The following is a 22,538-nucleotide window of genomic DNA, read 5'->3' as shown; positions in this document are numbered from 1 at the left end:
AGGCTGGGCCCAAAGGTAAGCCTCTACGCAGAAGCGAGAACAGGACAGCAAGTTGCATTTATAATGAAGGAACTAGGGCTTGGGGCATCAGTGCTGGGATCTTGGACCACAGGGAAACAAGGCCCTGTAACCGGACGGGACCGTCACCAAAACCGTGGTGAGGGAAAACCTGGTGGCCTGTGTGGCTCTGACTCTCCTTTTGCAGCTGTCCAGCGGTCTCCTCGACTAGCACCCACTCCCTGGAAAACCCCAAAGCCTCTGCCTCCAAGGAGAGACCACCTGCCATTTCTACATCCTTGGTGGTAAGTTTCAAAATCTCATTTTCACCCCAAAGAGCCAAGGAAGTCAGGCCTGGGAGAAGAAACTCAACTCAGGGGTGAGCCTGGATCTGGGGCCAAGACAAGACTAAGCCCAAAGGGTAAGGGAAGATGCAGACCCAGCCAGGAAACCAAACACCGCCCGGAGGCTGGCTCACGCACCTCCTACTTCTGTGCGGTCCTGAAGCTTCTCACCACCTGTGAGCGAGGGGGAGCGAATGCATCACAAAACTGAACTCAGATTGAGAGGACATATTGACAACACGCAAAAGCAACACAACTGATCCTGCTTAGAGAAAGCATTTTAGTTACAGCAAATAAAAGGCAAGAGGCTGCCAAATGACATCTGTAATGTACGCCCTTCCCCTCGCTTCCAGAGGGCTAAAGTAACGATGAACTGTATCAGACCACTGAACTCAGGCTCACTCAACGTGCAAAGCAGCCCACAGCTGAAGCGGGCAAGCAGCACGGATGCAGGCTTGGCACCTGCAGTACGCTGGCTTCACTGTGGCCAATCCAGAACGGCCGTGGAGAAAATACTGCCACATCTCAGCGTCTGCAGACCAGCAGACACATGCAGCATCCCCTGCCAACACCTGCACACTCACTGCCCAAGGCTCAGCAAGAGAAGGACAGGCCGCCCCGGCCGGACAGTGGATTTCAGTTCTTTCTCTTTTCTTTTATTCATGTGACAGAAGCCACCTCGAGCAGACATCGAACTTAGTCTTCTAGTGGCCCGATTTCTCTCATCCTCTGAGGACGGTTATGTAAGTTCCAAAGACAGAGTAAAGAACGTATTTCAAATCAGATGCCACAGACAGCTCATAAAAGCAGATTTACTAGAGATGCAAGACCAGGTGCTCAAAGGACAGATAGGGTAAAAACACCAATAAAGGCAATGGGATGAAGAACACCACCGCGGATGTGAATGGAAAAAGGCTTCCCACATCTTCGCCCCGTATGTTTGGGAAGGTACAAACTTGTGTTCTCTCCTGTGCACTGGCCTCATCAACAGCCGAATATAATGCAAATGCAATAGAAATGATGTACAGTGTACAATCCCATCATAAAATCACCCTCTGTCCCTGTCACCTTCACAACCAGGGCCCTCCACCCCCACCGCCTAATGCTGGATGAAACGAAGTGGCTAATCTTACAAGAGAATTTAGGCCTGTGACAAACTCAGGGTCCCTCAGCCAGGGAAGAAGGGGAGCTAAAATCTTCACAGGAGATGGTGTTGCCAAGCAACCTGATCGCTCTGCTCCTCACAGCATCCTGCAGGGACCCAGCCCCCAGCGAAGGTACAGGGATAAGAGTGCAAAGATGCACAAACGGTGCATCCTACGTCTGCCTGCAGTCGCTTTCCACCTGACGGACCACACAAATGCGGAGTAAGGGGTCAAAGCACAAACACAAAATGTTTTGTGTCAATCTAGTTAAACGTGGAAAATCCAAATAATGGTCATTAGCATCAACAGGAATTTAAGGTGTGTCAGGAATTCAATGCTTCCCCAAATCCTTGCACCATGTATTTGAGGTAGGTAGCATGGTTATTCCTACTTTACAGATGGGGAAATTAAGGCACTGAAGTATGTGCCAGAGGAGTTGGCTTTTTTCAGTGTTTTGGGTTTTTTTGAAACAGTCTCACTCTGCCGCCCAGGCTGGAATGCAGAGGCTGATCACAGCTCACTGCGGCCTTGACCTCCTGGGCTCAAGCTGTCCCCCCACCTAGCCTCCCAAGTAGCTGGGACCATAGGTACTCACCGGCGTGCCCGGCTAATCTGTTCACTTTTTGTAGAGATAGGGTCTCTCTAGGTTGCCCAAGGTGGTCTTGAACTTCTAGGTTCAAGTGATTCTCCTAAGTACAGGGATTACAGGTGTGGGCCACCACACCCGGTCCAGGGTTGGGATTTGAACACAGCAGTCCATCTTTCTAGGCCATGTTCTTAACCACTGCACCTTACTCCCCAAAACTGAGGGCAGTGCAATTGTAGGTAGGTTCTGCAAACTCAACGCCTTTATCCTGAAGCCTGGGGGATGCTTTCCAGACTAAAGTGAACTGAGATTAGCAGCTAGTGGGGACATGGGATCAGTCCCACCTTCCTGCACTTTTATCAAATATCTGTATATGAATGGCGGGCACCCACCACATGAGAGGAGGCAGTGGTACAATGGTTTTCTGGAGCTGGGATGTCCTGGGCCTACGGCCTAGTTCTGTCACTCTCAGCTGCATGAACTCAGGGCAGTTACTTCTCTAAGTATCACTGTTGCCATCTGCAAATGGGCATAATGCAGTCCTCACTTCATGAGCCTGTTTTGTGGGTTAAGTGAATGCATGCATGATAATTAGGAACTGCTAACACAGTCACCATAAGTGCAAGAGGATTAAATAATTCCACAAATAAAAACTTTCTTTTTTTTTTTGAGACACAGTCTTGCTCTGTCACCTGGGCTGGGACGCAGCGGCACATCTCAGCTCACTGTAGCCTTCGCCTCCCAAGTTCAAGCGATTCTCCTGCCTCACCCTCCTGAGTAGCTGGGATTACAGGCTGGAGCCACCACGACGGGCTAATTTTTGTATTTTTAGTAGAGATGCGGTTTCACCTTGCTGGCGAGGCTGGCCTCGAACTCCTGACCTCAGGTGATCTGCCAGCCTCGTCCGTCCTCCCAAAGTGCTGGGATTACCGGCATGAGCCACAGTGCCCAGGCATAAAAACTTCCTTTAGCCACAGTCTCACCATAAAAATGCCACTTACAAAAAAATATGTGCAACAGAAAACACAACCACCACACTCAGGACACGAACAACAGCCATTCATGAACTTCGTAGTTAATACTAAAAGTTACTCCTCACTTTACTCTTCATTTGCAAAAGCTTTCGTGGTTCTTAAAAGTGTTTAGTATTCACCAATTTTACTGTTATCGTTTCTAATGAGGATTTGCTAAACCTGAGGCATGGATTTGAAAAAGTGCTCTGATCAGTCGGCAGCAGATTTGGAATGGAATCCCCAGCCCCCAGTCTTCGCACCCACCCTCTGGCAACATGCTGCCTCACGTGAGCATCTTGAAGACTGATTTCCCTTTTTATTCCAAATAAAAGAATTAGGTGTCTTCGGTAGAAAAGAAAGTAGATCTTTAGGCTGAAGTCGCCGAAGCTGGCCAGTCAGCCCAGCTTCTCATATGAACTCGACCCGGGCAGTAGAACAAACTTTCCCATAAGGAACGCAAGACTAACTTTTGTTACGTGTTTTCTATTCATTTTCTATTTCTGAATGGAATCTGAACTACTTTGTGGCCAACATGCAACACCAGCTTCCCACTGTGGGAATCACAGGATTTCAGCATTCAGCGGCTTCCGGCAGGATCCCCTGGGTTACGTTTAGCAATCTTCAGCTGCCTTTTTTTTCTTTTTCTCTTTCTCTCCTTTCGTTCTTTTTTTTTTTTTTTTTTTCTTTCCAAAGGAAAGAACAAGAGAGGCGAGCCCAGGCGGAACGGAAGTGAGTATCCCGACACGCGGATCTCAGGCAGCCCAGACCACCGAGCCCTACAGGCCGGGAACGCTGAGCGCGCGCCGCTGGGGAGACGCACACTTCGGGGGCTGTGTGGGCGCGCGCTGGCACCCCACAAGTTCCCATGCCTCTGCTCCGCCGATCCGGCCAGACAAAGACCGCAAGTTCCCCGGCCCACGGCTCCAGGCAGGCGGGGACCAGTCTCCCCGAATTAGGCCCGTTCCGTGCCCCCGGCGCCCTCACCCGCCGCGAGGGGAGTCCCCGGGTGCCCCTGCGTGATCGGGGTCCTCCCGCAACGCCCCCGCTCCTGCTGGCGCCCTGCGCTCGGAGGACTGCGGCCGGACCCCGGCCCCTCCCCGGTCCCGCGGCTGCAGGCCCACGCGCCCCGCGCGCCCCCGCCCGAGCTCCGCCTAAGAGCCCTGCCCGGGACTCCGTGGACCCTCGGACCCCGCCCCCGCGGCCCCGTCCGGGCCCCCATACCCACCCGGGTCCCGCTGCGGGGGCCGGATTCGCGCCGGCTCTCAGAGCCGCCACCGTCGCCTCCGCCGCTGCCGCCGCCTGTGAGGCGCGGCGAGGCGGGGACGCGCGGGGAGGCCCGGCCCCCGGCCCGCCCCCAGGCCCGCCCCTGCCGTGCTTCCCGCCCGCCTTCCGGCCCAGCCCTGGGCGCACGCCCCTGGTTCGCGGCTGGCCCTCCCTCAGGCCTCGCTGCGCCCCCGCCCCGGGGACTGTGCCCGGGCCCGAGCCCCGCGCCCCCGGGGAAGACACGGGCCCCCTCGGACGCTCCGCGAGCGCGCTCGCCCTCGGCCGCCGCCCCCTGCAGGGAAATTTCGGAAATTTCTCCTATTTGGGGCTAGGAAGGGACGACACCCTCGGGAAGACCCCCGGGCGTCCCTGCTTCCCGAGGAGTCTCCGTAGGACCCCTGGAGAGGAGCACCGGAGCCCCCAGGGCCGGAGACGGAGAAGCGCGCCAAGCGAGGGGGCACCCGGCCCCGGGCACCGCAGCCCGCCGGCCACTCCCGGGCGCCTGGCCGTGCGGAGGCCCCGGGTGCCCGGCCGGTCCCTCCAGGGCCTCGAGACGCCCGCTGGGCGCACGCAGACGCCGCTGTCGCTTTACAGAACCGGAGTGCAGGCGAGGCGGGACCCGGGCGCAGAGAGCGATCGAGGAAACGCACGGTCGTGCTCTGACCATTGCAGTCTAAGGGATGACACCTCGGAGGTGGCACAAAGGCCGCGCCGCCCCCGGAGGCCCCCGCCCTCGCCGCGCGCGTCGTCCTGGCCCCGCCGGATGTTGACAGCGTCGCCTAGCAACGGGAGATGGCGGAGCCCGGCGGCGCGGCAGGCGGGTAAGCGGGGTCGAGGGGCCGCGGGTCTTGGTCCCCGCGTCGCCCCCTGCCTCGCCCTTCGCCTCCACTTCCCCTTTCTCTCGCCTGTGTCCTCCCTTCGCTCGCCGTTTTGCTGGCCTTTCCCACCCACCGCGTTCATGCCCCCCCCACCCCCGCCAACCCTTCTCACTTCCCCCCTCCTGTCCCTTTGTCCTCTCCCGGCCTCCCTCTTTCCTACTCTAAGCGTGCGACTCCGTCTCAAACCCGGGCCCGCTGGCTCTGCTGTCACCATGGCAACCACTCTGCGTGGCGGTCCCCGCGCGGAGCCCTCCTGAAAACAGGGTCCTGCAGGGCGCGGGTCTGTCGGATGCAGCCCCTGACCTTGTGCCTGGGCCACTCACTGTGGCCGGAGACCAGGCCGTCCCCCTCCTCCCTCCTGCAAGGACGGATTCCCTCTGGCTTGGGGGGTGACCCACGATGGGAGGGGTCCCTGCGGCTAGGCGGCCCCGCGGTGAACCAAGGTCACCCCCCTGGGGCCTGGGCGCGCACAGGGAGGGCGGCTGGGTGAAAATCCACCCACCTCTGCCATCCGGCCTCTGCTTACTTAGGCTGTTTAAAAGGATAGAAACAATTTGAAAAAAAATTGGCCTTTTTACCGTAGTCACTTCCATATTCTTTCATTTTTTTTGAGGTGGGTCTGTAGGTACTGACACAGAAAGACTAAAGATATTAATAAAATGATAGGCATAAATGTAAAACAGCAGGTATAGTTTGATCTCTAATAAAGGGGGTGTGTGTGTGTGTTTAAAGCACAGAAAAAAAATGTCGAAAGACTGTAATCCTAAATATTACTGATGATTATCTTGGGAAGGAAAGGGAAGACCACAGGAAGCTCTCACTGTCTTGAACCTATCTGTATTCCTTTGCCAGATAAAAATATCTTGGATCTTTAATTTTTAAAAAAAAAGCAAAAAAAAAAAAATATATATATATATATATATAAATAATGTGAACCACGGCATTCTTGTGCTACATAAACAAGGGAGAAACTCAGGGTCCCTGGAACGCTCGCCCTGATCACGCTGCTCTCTCTACTGCCGATTTCTTTTCCCCGGTTCCGTCCCAGACACATTATATTTGAGATGACTTTTCCGAGGTGATCTAATCCTGCTGTTCCTTCCGTGTTTTACGAATTATATTTTTCATTCACTCATGGAGCTTTGTGTTTGTGGCACCTCCGCCACCGGACAGGCAGGACCTAGTGCTGGGGTTCCTGAAAAATAGGACCAAGCCGTGACAGCAGCCTACGGGGAGGAGAGAAGTAAGAGTAAACAAAGGGACAGGCAGAATTCAGGAGGTGGAAAGTGACGAGAAAAAGAAAACGATTACTTGAACCTGTTCGATTCTTTCTCTAAAACCAGGTCTCATCCGGAAGACGGATCGGCTTCTGGGGGAGAGAAGGAAGGGGATGATGGAGGCGACATGGTAAAATTCCCTGTGGGAAGTGATTCTGGGCTTGTGTTTACCAGGAATTAAAGAGAATTAGAGGCCAGCCACGGTGGCTCATGCCTGTAATCCCAGCACGTTGGGAGGCCGGGGCAGGTGGATCATCTGAGGTCAGGAGTTTGAGACCACCCAGGCCAACGTGATAAAACCCCATCTCTACTAAAAACATAAAAATTAGCCAGGCCCGGTGGTGTGCACCTGTAATCCCAGCTATTCGGGAGGCTGAGACAGGAGAATGACTTGAACCTAGGAGGTGGAGGTTGCAGTGAGCCAAGAACGTGCCATTGCACTCCAGCCTGGGCGACAGCCCGAGACTCTGTCACCAAAAAAAAAAAAGAAAGAAAGAAAGAAAAGAAAAGAAGAAAGAACAGATACACTGAAGCATGAAACGTGATTTCTTAGTGGTGGTGAGAAGGGTATACATGCAGTTTTCCCATTGGTGAAATTACGCTGTAAAGAATAAAACCTCACAAGGTCCTTTATACTTTGTTTCCTGATTTGTTTCCTGCCTCACCTTTGCAGGGGTCACCACTACAGAACAACAATGGCCAGAAAAGTGAAGAAGCTGTTGGTAGCACAGAGCGTCCTGAAGTCACAGCCCCGGCGGAAGCTGCAATTGAAGAAGAGGTCGAGGCTGAAGGGGACGTTGCAGTCCGAGAGGAAGCCACAGTGGAAAAGGAAGAGGAAGAGGAAATTGAGTCCTACGGAGATGCTGAAAGCGAACAGGAATATTACTTTATGGAAGCTGCATCCCCCAAAAGGGAAATCACTGCTACATCTACGACTTACTCATATGTCAGTCCTCCTGGGGAGCTGCCCGGAGAAGAGTCGTATGAGAGGGTTAGCAGGGAGGCTGGCCTCGAAGGCTCCCACCCAGAGGCCACAGGTCCATCAGAATCCAGAGAAGGGAGCGTCACCTCTGCAGAGCCATCCCACAGAGGCTTAGGCCCGACGGTGCAAACGGGCCAGGTCAGCCCTGGGCCAGCAGTGGGCAGATTGGTGAGTAGCCCTGAGTTCTGTTTTGTGCCAGTATCTCACAGCCCACAGGGTTTGTCACCCTATGTAGGGAACTTGGGATATACTGTAAATACAAACTGCAATCCCTGTTAGAAATTTCTCAGCAAGGCCAGGTGTGGTGGCTTATACCTGTAATCCCAGCACTTTGGGAGGCCAAAGTGGGTGGATCACCTGAGGTCAGGAATTCGAGACCAGCCTGGCCAACATGGTGAAACCCCATCGCTACTAAAAATATAAAAAATTAGCCAGGTGTAATGGTCCACACTTGTTGTCCCAGTTACTCGGGAGGCTGAGGCAGGAGAATCACTTGAATCCAGGAAGCGGAGGTTGCAGTGATCTGAGATCGCACCCCTGCACTCCAGCCTGGGCAACAGAGTGAGACTCCATCTCAAAAAAACGAAGAAAGAAGACTGTGTTTTCCTTTTTGGTTAGTTAATCTGGTAGATTACATTGACTGATTTTCAGAAGCTAAAGCAACCCTGCATTCTGAGATAAACACAGGGAGCGCTTTGGAGCGATGCGAATGTCCGTTCCTCATTAAACCCTCGGATTATTTGTATTCTTCCACCTGCATAGACTCAGGGCTCTCCGTGTGATTCACTGGGTTATAACACATCCTATCATTATGTATTTTGGTGCTCAGCTTGGCCAGTGAGGGCCACTGAAAGCAGCTTTTGTGCCCTCCGAGGCGCCTCCATCCTTCTGTGAGGACTCCCTTGCTTGCTGGCGTAGACGGCCCAGCCTCAGAATCAGACATTCCTCCAGGAGCCCTGTTTCTGTTAGCGGAAGGTAGAGCTTAGAAGGTATGACTTGGGTGCTAGGGTCCTCGTGGACGCTGGGGTGTCTGTCCCCAGGCCCTCTTGGGGGCAGGAGATAGGGTGTGTGTGCTTGTGTGTGTGCAGAGACTTCCCCCACATGTATACATGCCACATGTGCGCAGACATACACTCACATCTGTATTTATCGCCATACATCCTCGCCCCAGCCTTGGCTCACAACAGTACCTCTAATTCCATCTCACCTCCATAAAGGATCCCTCCCGATTTTCTGCTCTTCCTTTTTTTTTTTCAAAACAGAGTCTCACCCAAGTAGCTGGTACTACAGGCACTCACCATCATGCCTGGCTAATTTCTGCACTTTTCGTAGAGAGGGGGTTTCACCATGTTGCCCAGGCTGGTCTCGAACTCCTGGGCTCAGTCAGTCCTCCCACCTCGGCCTCCCAAAGTGCTGGGATGACAGGCATGAGCCACAGTGCCCAGCCTCCTCTTCCGTATGTGTAGCTCCTTTCTCCCACAGGGAGAAGCCTCTCGCATGATCCTCACTGTGCTCACTGATGCGGTCAATCCCCCTGCACGCCACCAGCCCCTACCTTGACTGCCTTGGCTGCCCCCGTCCCCAGCATAGCTTAGGTTTCGATTGATCTGGAAGGGGAGATAGGAGTGTGGAAGGGAGGTGGGGGAAGAGGATGCTTTATACTTCCGAGCTCTGACTATGGGCTAGACACCGTTCCCTACCTGGATCTGTGTTGTCTCAAAATCCTGACAGCCCTGCGAGGTAGGAACTGTGATTGTGCCCATTGTACAGATGAGGAAACTGAGGGGTGAAAGGTCACTGCATCGTCACCCAGCTGTTGTGACAAGTGGTAGTTCTTGCTTCAAAGCCAGTGTTCTGAATCACAAAGCAGCCATCCCTCCTGCTCACCTACCCTGGAAACCTCGAAGACTTTCTAAAAGTCACTTTGGAGAATCGTTTGGTTCAGTATTTGGCGAGCCCTAATTAAGTTTTATGATCACAAGTGACAAATATGAAATCAAAACCACTTTTAAGAATTTATCATCAACAGCAGGCCAGGCGTAGTGAGTCATGGCTGTAATCCCAGTACTCTGGGAGGCCGAGGCAGGCTGATCACTTGAGACCAGGAGTTCGAGACCAGCCTAGCCAACATGGCGCGATCCCCATCTCTACTTGAAAATACAAAAATCAGCCGGGTGTGGTGGGGCCTGTAGTCCCAGCTACTCAGGATGCTGAGGCACAAGACCCACTTGAGCCTGGCGGGTCAGAGATTGCAGTGAGCCAGGATCATGCCGCTGCACTCCAGCCTGGGTGACAGACCCCATCTGGAAAAAAAAAAGAATTTATTAACAACAACAAAACGCGTGTCTTCCCCTCTGGAAGTGAAGTCTAGGTCACTAGTTGAGCTGTAAACCTACTTCCATCCTTGGACCTAGTTTCTAGAAAATACGCCGGGAAGCCGTTTCCAAATACGACTGAGCAAAGGACAGGGACAGCCTCTGAGCAAGCCCTGCTGCCCCGCTGCCCCGGCCCTCGGTCTTTAGAGTGGGACAGCGTGGGTGGGAGTGGTGTCCCGGTGTGTGCGTGGAAGCCCAGCAACCTCTCCTTAGGAGAAGCCCCTGCTGCACACTCTGGAGATGGGCGTTGACCCTGGGCTCCCGTCAATGTTGTTACGGTTCCAGATGCCTCAGAAATCGTTTCTAGAGTCAACACCATCTGAGGAAGCGCAGGGAGGCCGTGCATGGGCTGGAGGCAGAGGCAGCCGGGGCTGAACGTACCCAGGGCTGCCCGTGCAAACTCTTTAGCATCTGTGTGGCTGCCTCCCGCTGTGGATGACAGGGATGACTAGAACCTGGCGTGTGGGTTATGGCAAGGGCGGCGTGAGATGAGCTTCGTAACAGTGTTGTTGATGGGCAGCCAGACCCTGACTTACCATCTGTTCTTACCAACATCCAACAGTTCATCATCTGCGATCGTTATTGGCAGTAGGAGTAACTGCAAAAGTCTCTTTTAAAGCTAAAAGGGAGGCCGGCCGCGGTGGCTCACGCCTGTAATCCCAACACTTTGCGAGGCCGAGGCGGGTGGATCACTTGAGGTCTGGAGATCAAGACCAGCGTGGGCAACATGGTGAAACCGCGTCTCTACTAAAAATGCAAAAATTAGCCAGGTGCGGTGGTGCGCACCTGTAACCCCAGCTACTCGGGAGGCTGAGGCACAAGAATCGCTTGAACCCAGGAGGTGGAGGTTGCAGTGAGCAGAGATCATAGCCCTGCACTCCAGCCTGGGCGACAGAGCAAGACCCCATCCCAAAAATAAATAAATAAGCAAACAAGTAAATAAATAAAGCTAAAATCGAGCCAGGTGTTTTTATGAAAGGAAGACATTTTGTTATGGAAATTTCCCTAAAGGGGGCTGCTTTGGAAGGAGAGAAGAGGAAACAGTCCCCTTGGGAGGCCCTGGCCGGAAGCCGAGGCTTTCCTGCACGCTTTCATGAAGAGGGTGCTCAGACAGGCGGTTTCCATGCTCATGGTGCCCAGCACATGGGAGCAAACGATCCCATGACCCACGCATTCTCAAGCCCGCGTGTTTACACTTAGCTACAGATCCAGACAAGCAGAAACCACTCCTTTATTTTATTATTACTTTTATAGAGTAAGGGTCTCACTCTGTCGCCTAGGCTGGAGTGCAGTGTTGCAATCATGGCTCACTGCAGCCTCCACCTTCTGAGCTCAACTGGTCCTCCCTCCTCAGCCTCCAGAGTAGCTGGGACTACAGGTGCACACCACCACACTGGTCTAACTTTTTAAATATTTTAGTTAGTGATGGGGTCTCGCTATGTTGGCCAGGCTTGTCTCAAACTCCTGGCCTCATTCAGTCTTTCTGCTTTGGCCTCCCAGCGTGCTGGGATTACAGGTGTGAGCCAGGGAAACCTCTTCTGAATTCCCTCTGTGGGGAGAGTTAGTCGTTTTCCATTTTGAACATTTGTGAAAGTCAAATGATCTTTATATCCAAATGATTTCCTATTACTTTAACAATTATGTTAAATGGTGAGCAATGTATCATCCTAAATAACAAACAGAGGGAGGTTCTGTAAAGGAAAACGATATTTATTTGGGGATAGGGCATTGCAATGGGTATCTGGGTTCCACAGTAAACTGTTTGCATTCAGAAGATGAAAGTTGATACAGGAAAAATGAGGAGGATTACATCACTGTTTTGCAATAATTCTCCTTGGCTGTAAGGCTGAGTGACAGGCTGGCGTCAGTCCAAGTTTGGACAGGCAGTTGCTGGGTAGCTGTCCTTGCAGAAGTGTGTGTTGTTTTTTTTTTTTTTTTTGAAAGGTTATGCTGACCTTGGTGCAACGTTGTGGGTTTTGCAGAGTCTTTTGTGATAGCATTTGTTATGAGAAACCCTTCCCTTAATGGCTTTCCCAGCTCTGTTTTTCAGGGGGTTTTTTTGGGTTTCTTTTTGTAGATGAGTCTCCCTCTGTCGCCCAGGCTGGAGTGCAGTGGTGTGATCTTGGCTCACTGCAACCTCTACTTCCCAGGTTCAAGGAATTCTCCTGCCTCAGCCTCCCCAGTAGCTGGGATTACAGGCACGCACCACCTTGCCTGGCTAATTTTTGTATTTTTAGCAGAGACGGAGTTTCACCATGTTGGCCAGGCTGGTCTCAAACTCCTGACCTAAGGTGAGCCATCCTCCTCGGCCACCCAAAGTGCTGGGATTACAGGCGTGAGCCACCGCACCTGGCCAGGTTTTTTTTAAACACAGAGGTGTCTATATTTTGATTCTGACAACTTTCACAAAGGTAATGAATTAAAATTGAATAACTCCTCAGTGGCCATTCAGCCCTTGTTGACTTAGTGTGGGTTGTTCTTCCCGTAGACGGGGTCCACAGAGGAGCCCCCGCCGAAGGTCTCCCCGTCAGGCGTGCGACACCGCTTCCGGCTGAGCCGGGGGAGCAGCATGGAGTCCTCAGACCTGGAAGAGTTCTCGCTGGAGCCAGGTGCCGCCCCACCCCCGGCCCCGCCCGCCAAGGTCACCCTGCCCTGGCAAGGAGCCACCTGCACCGGCCCTTCTGTGCAAGTGACACCACTCGGGTCATGGGTTACCGGTTTTCCGGGTGGCTGTGAGCTGAAAGATAAAAATATTGTCAACAGATATGGATAACACTTATTGGGCACTGACTGTTTGACCTCGTTGAACCCTAACAGTGACCAGTGAAGTAGGAGCCGTTCTCTGTTTTACAGGCAGGTCCCCTAAGGGCATGAAGGCACTGGTCCAATTAGGTGGCAGAACTCGGCCTTCGCCAAGATGCAGCGATGCCCAGCCCCATCCCCTGATGGCCACTTCTCGCTGCCTCCTGGTATCAGAGGGAGAAGGGCTGTGATAGCAGCCCCAGGCCTGCGTCTATCTGTGAACTTTCAAAGGCTTTCAGAACCCCTGTCTTCTTATGCAGTCCTGGCATCCCAGCGTTGTAGAGGTGGGAGGGCAGATCAGGAAGTTGCAGATTCCCTGTGATACTGACATGCAGTTGGTCCAAACCAAAACCTTGTATTACTTGCAAGTGACAGGAAAACAGCACGTACCTAAATTAGGAAAAAGCAGGCTGGGCACAGTGGCTCACACCTGTAATCCCAACATTTTGGGAGGCCAAAGCCGGTGGATCTCCTGAGATCAGGAGTTCAAGACCAGCCTGGCCAACATGGTGAAACCTTGTCTCTACTAAAAAATACAAAAATTAGCTCGGTGTGGTCGTGGGCTCCTGTAATCCCAGCTACTCAGGAGGCTGAGGCAGGAGAATCACCTAAACCTGAGAGGCAGAGGTTACAATGAGCCGAGATCGCTCCACTGCACTCCAGCCTGGGTGACAGAGCAAACTTCTGTCTCAAAAAAAAAAAAAGTTTCAAATCTAATCTATTAGTTAAGTGGTTATCTTTCTATTCACTGTTTATATATAAAAAAAAGCCTCTCAAAAATAATTTCCTTCCTGCCTACCTTTAAAATGGGACCCTTTCTCTGGAATGTGTTGAGTCTGTGAACAGACGATTCGGTGAATGACGTTTCTGACCCACAGGACGTTCGGATGCTTTTCTGTCACTTTCCCATCATGCTGCCTGAGCTGCTGTGCCATTGATGCCCCAGAATAGAATCACTGAGCCTCGGCCAGGCGTGGAGGCTCACGCCTGTAATCCCAGCACTTTGGGAGGCTGAGGCAGGCAGATCACAAGATCAGGAGTTCGAGACCAGTCTGGCCAATATGGTGAAACCCTGTCTCCACTAAAAATACAAAAATTAGCCAGGTGTGGTGGCGTGCGCCTGTGGTCCCAGCTACTCAGGAGGCTGAGGCAGGAGAATCACTTGAACCCAAGAGGCAGATGTTGCAGTGAGCCAAGATCGTGCCACTGCACTCCAGCCTGAGTGACAGAGCAAGACTCCATCTCAAAAAAAAAAAAGAATCACTGAGCCTTCTCTCCAGCAGCTCTGCAATGGTGTCTCTGTCCCTTCCCCATTGATCCCCCAGGGGAGCCCGATGCCCCCGCCAGGGAAGGAGACCTGCCAGAGTCCTGGAACCAGACCCAGCAGTCCAGCATCGAGGAAAGGGCCATGGCGGAGAGAACGGAGTCCGAAGGGAGTGACGAGGAAGCAGAAGACCAAGAAGGGTCCCAACTGGTGGTTTTGGACCCAGACCACGTAAGGAAGCCTTCCCAGGTTTTGCTTTTGCCTACACAGATGGAGAGTGACGCAGGCCACTTTCTCTGCCTGCACCGTGGCCCACTCCTGATCCTAAATACTGTATTGTATCTCGCCCGTTCACTGCACCATTGATCGGTGCTGTTTGACCTGCCCCTTCATAGGGTCATCTCCTCGGAGGTTCATACGCCTAAGGCCTGTGTTTCTCAGCCCCAGCGCCACCACCCCCTGGGGCCGGGTCACTCTGCTCTGTGCCTTGCATGGTGTTGAACAGCAACCCTGAGCCCACCACCACTGCATGCCAGGAGCATCCCCCCTTGGTTGCGACCATCAAAAATGTCTCCAGGCTGGGCGCGGTGGCTCACACCTATAATCTCAGCACTTTGGGGGTCCAAGGCGTGTGGATCACCTGAGGTCAGGAGTTTGAGACCAGCCTGGCCAACATGGTGAAACCCCATCTGTACTTAAAATACAAAAAAAAATTAGCTGGGCGTGACGTCGGGCACCTGTAACCCCAGCTACTCGGGAGGCTGAGGCAGGAGAATCGCTTGAACCTGGAAGGTGGAGATTGCAGTGTGCCAAGATCGCGCCACCGCACTCCAGCCTGGGTGAAGAGCGAGACTCCACCTGAAAAAAAAAAAAAAAGTCTTCAGTCAGCGCCGAATGTTGGGAGTGTGGGTAAGGGGTAAAAGTGCCCACCTTGGGAGCCACTGCCTCGAGGGTGCCAATTGGATCACAGCTCCCTGCCACACCCACTGGCAAGGGGAAAGGCAGATGTTGATTTCATTCACCCATCAGGAAAGCTGCAGAGCTCCAGGAGCTGCAGGAAGATGCTGGGGCTGCATGGGGAAGTTCTCTCCCCAGACCACTGCTCTACCCCACCCTCTGGCCCAGTTCACCATCATTTTGCCAAAATATGCGCCCAGCTCTGCAAGTGCCTGAGATGAGACCATGAGGTGCCTTTAATTTGTGGCTTCCAGAGTATGAGTCCCAAGCAGAAGTAGGGAGCCCTCCGCATGGAAGTCATGTATGCCCGGCCAGAGGGAGACCTATGGCCACCTGGCTGAGCCCTGGGAGGGACAGGAGGGCAACCAGGAAGGTAACCGCATGTGCTTTTCTGTTGTTCTAGCCCCTGATGGTAAGATTCCAGGCTGCCCTGAAGAACTACCTGAACCGACAGATCGAAAAACTGAAACTGGACCTTCAAGAGCTGGTGTGTATCTGTCCAGCCTCCCACCATGGCCGGATGCCTGCATCCTGGTGACCCTGCTTCCCTGTTCGGTCCAGGTGGTGGCCACCAAGCAGAGCCAAGCCCAGCGGCAGGAGCTGGGGGTGAATCTCTATGAGGTGCAGCAGCACCTGGTGCACCTGCAGAAGGCACTGGAGAAGAACCACGACCACCACTCACTTGTGGTGAGGGAGCGCAGGCAGAAGGAGGAGGAGCTGCAGACCGCGCGCGCGCTCTACACCAGGACCCGCGCTGCCGCTAATGAGGAGCGCAAAAAGTGTAAGGCAGCCCCGAGGCCCCACGTGCTACTGGGTCCTGGAGGGGTTTCCCCAGGGGCATCTCCACGTGCCATGACCAGGCACCTAGAAAAGGAAGATGTGGCCGGGCACGGTGGCTCACGCCTGTAATCCCAACAACACTCTGGGAGGCCGAGGTGGACAGATCACGAGGTCAGGAGTTCAAGACTGGCCTGGACAACATGGTGAAACCCTGTCTCTACTAAAAATACAAAAATTAGCTGGGCATGGTGGCGCGTGCCTGTAATCCCAGCTACTCAGGAGGCTGAGGCAGGAGAATTGCTTGAACCGGGACCTGGGAGGCAGAGGTTGCAGTGAGCCGAGATTGTGCCACTGCACTCCAGCCTGGGCTACAGAGTGAGACTCTGTCTGAAAAAAAAAAAAAAATTTTTTAAAAAGAAGGAAAAGTAAGAGGTGTGTGTGTCCTGGAGGGGTTCCCACCCTTTTTAGGAAGGGAAGGCACATAAATATCTTTCATTTTTTTTGAGACTGAGTTTCACTCTGTCACCCGGGCTCGAGTGCAGTGGCGTGATCTTGCCTCACTGCAACCTCCGCCTCCTGGGATCAAGCCAGTCTCCCGCCTCAGCCTCCTGAGTAGCTGGGATTACAGGCGCCCGCCACCACCCCTGGCTAATCTTTGTATTTTTAGTAGAGATGGGATTTCACCATGTTGGCCAGGCTGGTCTCGAGCTCCTGACCTCAGGTGATCCACCCTCTTCGACCTTCTAAATGCTGGGGTTACAGGCGTGAGGCATCGTGTCCAGTCATAAATATGTTAAATGGCACCTGTAGGGCAAAGAAGCAAATGCTGACGCTGCTAACAGCTGGGGTGTAGAGACTCAAAACCGGCAGAGCTCCGAGGGTGGGCGAGACCAGGAGGCGGGAGCAGAGCTGGCGGGCTGGGGTTTCGACAGGTGCGCATTCCAGAGTGAGGCCGGGGCGGACACGAGGGGGACACCACGGCCCGGGCCCAGCCGCCACAGGACATGTGTGGCAGGTCAGCCAGGAGCTTCAGATCGGATGAGACAGGGGGGTACAGCACGAGCTATGCCACATTACTGCTAAAGCCGCGCCCTTGCACAGAGCCGGCCACGTAGGTGACTGGGGGCAGTGGCTTCCTCTTGTGGCCACAGAGTACTTCAGTGTATACTTTTCGATGTTTTCAACTTCCTCTCTCCACTCTGTATTACTCTTACAATGGGGTCATGACCTACGTGAATCTGGAAGAAAACAGAACCACATGGCCAGCCCCGCTGTTCTGAAAAGAAACTTTTTTTTTTTTTTTTTTTTGAGATGGAGTTTTTCTCTTGTTGCCCAGGCTGGAGTGCAATGGTATGATCTTGGCTCACCACAACCTCCACCTCCTGGGTTCAAGCGATTCTCCTGCCCCAGCCTCCTGAGTAGCTGGAATTACAGGGATGTGCCACCACGCCTGGCTAATTTCGTATTTTTAATAGAGACGGGGTTTCTCCGTGTTGGTCAGGCTGGTCTTGAACTGCCAACCTCAGGGGATCCTCCTGTCTTGGCCTCACAAAGTGCTGGGATTACCGGTAGGAGCCACCACACCCAGCCTGGAAAGAAACATTTTAACTCCTGAGAAAAGTGGAAGAGGTTTCTGGAAATTTCAGAGTTAAGGTAAGTGGGCACTTCCCAAGAACTTCTCTCCAGTTACCATCCAATTAATAGAAAACACCAAAAGGAAAGAACATGACATCCACGCTGAAATCAAAGAGCCACATCCTGCAAAAGTAAGAGAATTTAGACCGACCTGAAGGAGGACGCATGCCGCCACCCTGCTCCCCACGCTGCAGTGAGGCCGGAGGCGTGGAGCTGGGGTGGAGTGCCTGCTGGCTCCCCTCTATGAAGGCTCAAAGAGTGGGTGTGATTCTGAAAAGATCCAAACGCTCTGGTGGACTCTGTGCTTCCTGGAGATTGGGAGAGGCCGGAGCCGAGGCTCTTCAACCCGGCAATGCCTGCATCAAACAGCACCGTCTGTGCCCTCTCAGAACTGAAGAATCTGAGCAACGGTCCCAGCCCTGACAGGGGTGCTGACCCTGCATAGTCCCTTAGGTGAGACGTGGGGCCCAGCCCTGGAGAAAGCCCACAGTCACCTGCCTTGTCTGAGAGGGAGACAGAGCCCAGCAGTCGCTGTATTAGGGTTCTCTAGAGGGACAGAACCAACAAGATAGATATGAACAGAAAGGGGAGTTCATTACCTCACAGGATCGTGCGGTGCCACGCAGGCCATCTGCAGGCTGGGGAGCAAGGAGAGCCAGTCCGAGATCCAGAACCAAAGAACCTGGAGTCTGATGTTCAAGGGCAGGAAGCATCCAGCCCGGGAGAAAGATGTGGGCTGGGGGCCAGGCCGGGCTCTCTTTTCGCATTTTCTGCCTGCTGACGTTCTCACTGCACGGGCAGCTGACCACGTGGTGCCCACCCAGATTGAGGGTGACTCTGCCTTTCCAGTCCACTGCCTCAAATGTTCACCTCCTTTGGCACCGCCCACAGGGACACACCCAGGGTCAGTACTTGGTATCCTTCAATCCTATCAAGTTGACACGCAGTATTCACCATCACAGTCGCTAAACCTTCACACCAAAATGTGAGTCGCCAAGCGGAGATCCCCAGACCTGACAGGAGACAGAGCTTGAGAGACGGGCAAACCCAGCCCTGATTCCGAAAACAGAGCACGCGGAGGTGCCTGCGGGCAGTCTCAGGAGATTGCAGAGGGCGTTTCATCCATAAAGAGAAAAAGCGTTAGGAAAAGGGGTACATGGAATTAAAAAATATAATCATCGCCCCCTCAAAAGACACTAGATAAATGAGTGCAGTTGAAAACCAAATTTCTTAACTAAAAAGCCAGTTTGAGGATCCTCCCCAGAAATAAAGCAAAACCCAGAACGATGGACAGCTTGAGGAGGAGACAAAAGACATGGACAACAGCAGGAAAACCAAATCCATGTCCGTAAGAGAGAGGTTTCCGGAGATGAGAGGCAACGGAGAGCAGGTGCGTGAGCTCGGGAAAGACGAATCTGCAGATGTAAAGACTGCTGGCCATGCAGCTGGAGGAGAAGATAAGCCTGCCCAGACATAGCTGGTGGGAGTTCCAAATTCCACGGCAAAACTAGAAAATGCTGCAGGCTTCCAGGCGGGAAAACCCAGGTGGCCTCTCGAGGCCGGGCCTGGGCTGCGCCTTAATCAAGGTCTCCATCAGCTGCCCCTTGGAGGAACCAGGAGAGCTCAAAACCAGCAGGACCCAGCCCAGCCCAGGTTCCAGATTGATTTGTTCTGGGAAGGACCAGGCATTGACTGTTTCTAGCTTTCCTGTTTACCTTGAAGCTTCCAGATGATGCTAACATGTGGCCAGGACAGATCTTAAATGTAAATCACAGGATGTCAATGCATACAGAATTCTTTTTTTTTTTTTTTTTTGAGACGGTGTCTCACTCTGTCACCCAGGCTGGAGTGTAGTGGCACGATCTCGCTCCCTGTAACTTCCGCCTCCCGAGTTCAAGTGATTCTCCTGCCTCAGCCTCCCAAGTAGCTGGGACCACAGGCACACGCCACCATCCCCGGCTAATTTTTGTATTTTTCTTGAGACGGGGGTTTCACCATATTGGTCAGGCTAGTCTCGAACTCTTGACCTCGTGATCCGCCCCCCTCGGCCTCCCAATGCGTACAGAATTCTAAGGGAGAAGGATCGTTAGCATTTGACCTACACGCCAGTTATAGACTGTGGAAATTAATGACAACATGAAGTCCACGTGTGAAGACTTCCGTCTGCAGCCAAATCTGCCCAGACAAAACCCATGACAGTTTATTTACATTTCCACCAACGAGCCTGAAAACAGGTATTCTATCCAAGAAGCTAAAAACAGGCAAATCAGCTGAAAGAAGTAGAAAAAGAAACCAGTAAGGATCAAAACCAGAAGCTGATGAAATAAAATCAAAATGAATTGACTTCATACATAAAACCGCTTTTTTTTTTAAATGACCAATTAAGCCTATATACTGCTGGCTTCTCTGACAACAAAAAGGAGATCGTGTCAGGTAACAGTGTTGGGAATGAGGACAACTTGGGGGAGGGTTTTCGGTTTTGTTTTTAATTTCAAGAAAGCTATGCATTGTGCTGGTTTCATCATGGAAAATTGAAATTGCTATCAAAAATCTGTTTTCCCTAAATGTACTTGTATTGGAAGGTATGATGGAAGCCTCTTAGTAACCTTTCAAGGATCAAACACTTCCTGTGTTATCAAAGCTCCAGGGGATAGAAGATTCCGGAAACTCTACGCAGGCCGGTCCTGCAATGCTTAGCGAAAGGCTGGCTGCCAACGCGGACAGCATACAAACAGGAAACTAATGCGGCCTCACGATCCTGAACAAAACGTCAGCAAATTAAGTAGAATTTACTTCTGGAATTCACACGGGAATACTTCACAATTTAAACATCTACTAATTTAATGCGTTATATTTATAAATTAAAGGATGGAGGCCGGGCGCAGTGGCTCACACCTGTAATCCTGGCACTTTGGGAGGCCAAGGCGGGCACATTACCTCAGGTCAGCAGCTTGAGACCAGCCTGGGCAACATGGTGAAACCCCATCTCTACTAAATATACAAAAATTAGCCCGGCGTGGTGGCACACACCTGTAATCCCAGCTACTCAGGAGACTGAGGCAGGAGAATCACTTGAACCCGGGAGGCAGAGGTTGCAGTGAGCCGAGATCGTGCCAATGCATTTCAGCCTGGCCGACAGAGCCAGACTCTGTCTCAAAAAAAAAAATTAATTAAAAAATAAAATAAAAGGATGGGGAAAAAAGAAAAAGGCTTCCTGGGTGGGTGCCAAATGGGTGTTTCATAAAACTCATCATCCATCCCAAACTAGGATAGAAGGAAAGTTCTCAGTATTCATCAGAAACTAACTAGAAAATGTTACCCAGGGGAAAGACTGGACTTGAAATCAGGAATGAGATGCGGGCACCTGCTAGCACAGCGGTTACCCGAACTGTAACGGAGGCTCCAGCCATGCAGAGAAAAGAAGACAAAGAAAGGAGATCTGGACCTTGGAAATGAAATGCTGAAATTCTCAGCCTCTGCTAATGAAAAAGACACAGCTCGGTGGCTCACGCCTGTAATCCCAGCACTTTGGGAGGCTGAGGCGGGTGGATCACGGGGTCGGGAGATCAAGACCATCCTGGCCAACATGGTGAAACCCCATCTCTACTAAAAATACAAAAATTAGTGGGGCGTGGTGGCATGCACCTGTAATCCTAGCTACTCGGGAGGCTGAGACAGGAGAATTGCTTGAACCCGGGAGGCGGAGGTTGCAATGAGCCGAGATCGAGCCACTGCACTCCAGCCTGGCACCTGGTGACAGAGCGAGACTCTGTTTCAAAAAAAGAAAAGAAAAAGACAAAGCTGATAGAAACAGTAAGAAATCGATAAAGTAGCTGTATACCAGCTCTGCAGTTTTCTTGTATGCCAGTCATATAGTTAGGAATTACAGCTTTTTAAAAATCTCATTCATAATAGCTGTAACAACTCTAAAATACCTAGAAAGAAGTCCAACAAGGAAGGAGTGAGCCTATCTAAAGAAAAACAATACATTTTATGAAAGTCCGTAAAGCAGATTTAAATAAATGGAGCGCCCACATTACCAGCTGGGAAGATGTGTGCTGTAAAAACGCCATTTCCCTCCAAATTAGCAATAAATCCATTGCAGTTCCCGCTACCAACCACAGTGAGGTGTTTTGGGCGAACTTAAATTTATTTAACATAATTATTTACGTATTTTGGAGAAGTAACAATTCAGAATTCAAGAGCGCTACAATGAAAAGGAAGTTTTCCTCTCTTTACCCCGTCCCGGCCCGGCCACCAGGGCCCGCCACAGACGCAATGTAGATTCCTGTGGATTCTTTTTGGTTTTGTTTTCTTCGAGACAGCATCTCGCTCTGTTGCCCAGGCTGGAGTGCAGCGGCGCGTAGCCTCAGACTCCCAGCCTTAAGTGACCCTTGCACCCCAGCTTCCCAAGTAGCTGGGACTACTCACGTGCCACCAGGCCTGGCTAATTTTTTATTTTTCTACATATTTTTTGTGTGTGTGGAGACAGGGTCTTACTGTGTTGCCCAGGCTGGTCTTGAATTCCTGGGCTGGGCTCACGGGATCTTCTTGCTCCGGGCCCTCAAAGTCCTGGGATTACAGGCACGAGCCACCCTGGCCAGCCCTTGTGGAATCTTTTTTGAGATATTTTTGAATATATAAGCAAAGTCACAAGGGTGTGTGTATGTGTATTTCTCTCTCTCTCTTTAACTTAAATGGCTGCATATTATACCCACTGCTCTGTTTCTCATTTTCTGTCCCTTAGCAGCGTGTGCTGTGGATATTCCACCTCAAAACATAAAAAGTACCTCAGGCCAGGTACAGAGGCTCACGCCTGTAGTGCCAACAATTTGGGAGGCTGAGGCAGGCAGATCTCTTGAGCTCAGGAGTTCGAGACCAGCCTGGGCAACGCAGTGAAACCTCATCTCTACAAAAAATACAAAAAATAAAAAATTGGCCAGGCCTGGGGGCGTGTGCCTGGAGTCCCAGCTACGTGAGGGGCTGAGGTAAGCCCAGGAGGTCGAAGCTGCAGCGAGCTATGATCTCGCCACTGCACTCCAGCCTGGGTGACAAACTGAGACCCTGTCTCAGAAAACAACTAACAAGAACACTTTATTCTCAACAAGATTTTAAAATTCACCTAGAAGACTGAATGCACAAGAATATCCAAGACAATTTTGAAAAGGAAAGATAAGGAAAGACATGTTTAAGAATAGCAGGTCCTCAAAGAGAACTTAAAGGAAATTTACTTTGGAATT

The 22,538-nt window shown here is 52.0% G+C and overlaps 2 protein-coding genes across 6 annotated transcripts in view; one reads left to right on the top strand and one right to left on the bottom strand.

Annotated features, from left to right (window-relative positions):
• The window catches only part of TBC1D16 (TBC1 domain family member 16), a 93,650-nt gene extending 89,250 nt beyond the window's left edge, over nt 1-4,400 (bottom strand). For 4 of the 5 annotated variants that reach the window (XM_017524950.1, XM_017524954.1, XM_017524953.2 and 1 more), the window contains exon 1: nt 4,311-4,399. The gene's annotated coding sequence lies outside the window, so the exon portion shown is untranslated. Of the gene's footprint in view, nt 1-4,310 lie in introns of all 5 variants that reach the window. The other variant, XM_017524951.1, reaches the window with a different exon arrangement.
• Nucleotides 4,401-4,472: 72 nt separating this feature from the next.
• The window catches only part of CCDC40 (coiled-coil domain containing 40), a 70,416-nt gene continuing 52,350 nt past the window's right edge, over nt 4,473-22,538 (top strand). Inside the window, exons 1-7 of the mRNA XM_017524949.2 lie at nt 4,473-5,169; nt 6,570-6,633; nt 7,177-7,653; nt 12,349-12,469; nt 13,988-14,157; nt 15,287-15,370; nt 15,445-15,664. Coding sequence (XP_017380438.1) covers nt 5,141-5,169; nt 6,570-6,633; nt 7,177-7,653; nt 12,349-12,469; nt 13,988-14,157; nt 15,287-15,370; nt 15,445-15,664 — 1,165 coding nt within the window. The 5' untranslated portion in view covers nt 4,473-5,140. The remainder of the gene's footprint in view (nt 5,170-6,569; nt 6,634-7,176; nt 7,654-12,348; nt 12,470-13,987; nt 14,158-15,286; nt 15,371-15,444; nt 15,665-22,538) is intronic.

Source organism: Cebus imitator, unplaced genomic scaffold, assembly GCF_001604975.1.
Source record: "Cebus imitator isolate Cc_AM_T3 unplaced genomic scaffold, Cebus_imitator-1.0 Scaffold36, whole genome shotgun sequence".
In the NCBI taxonomy this organism is placed as follows: Eukaryota; Metazoa; Chordata; class Mammalia; order Primates; family Cebidae; genus Cebus; species Cebus imitator.
The sequence above is the reverse complement of the archived record's forward strand: the minus strand, read 5'-3'. Positions and strand labels throughout refer to the sequence as shown.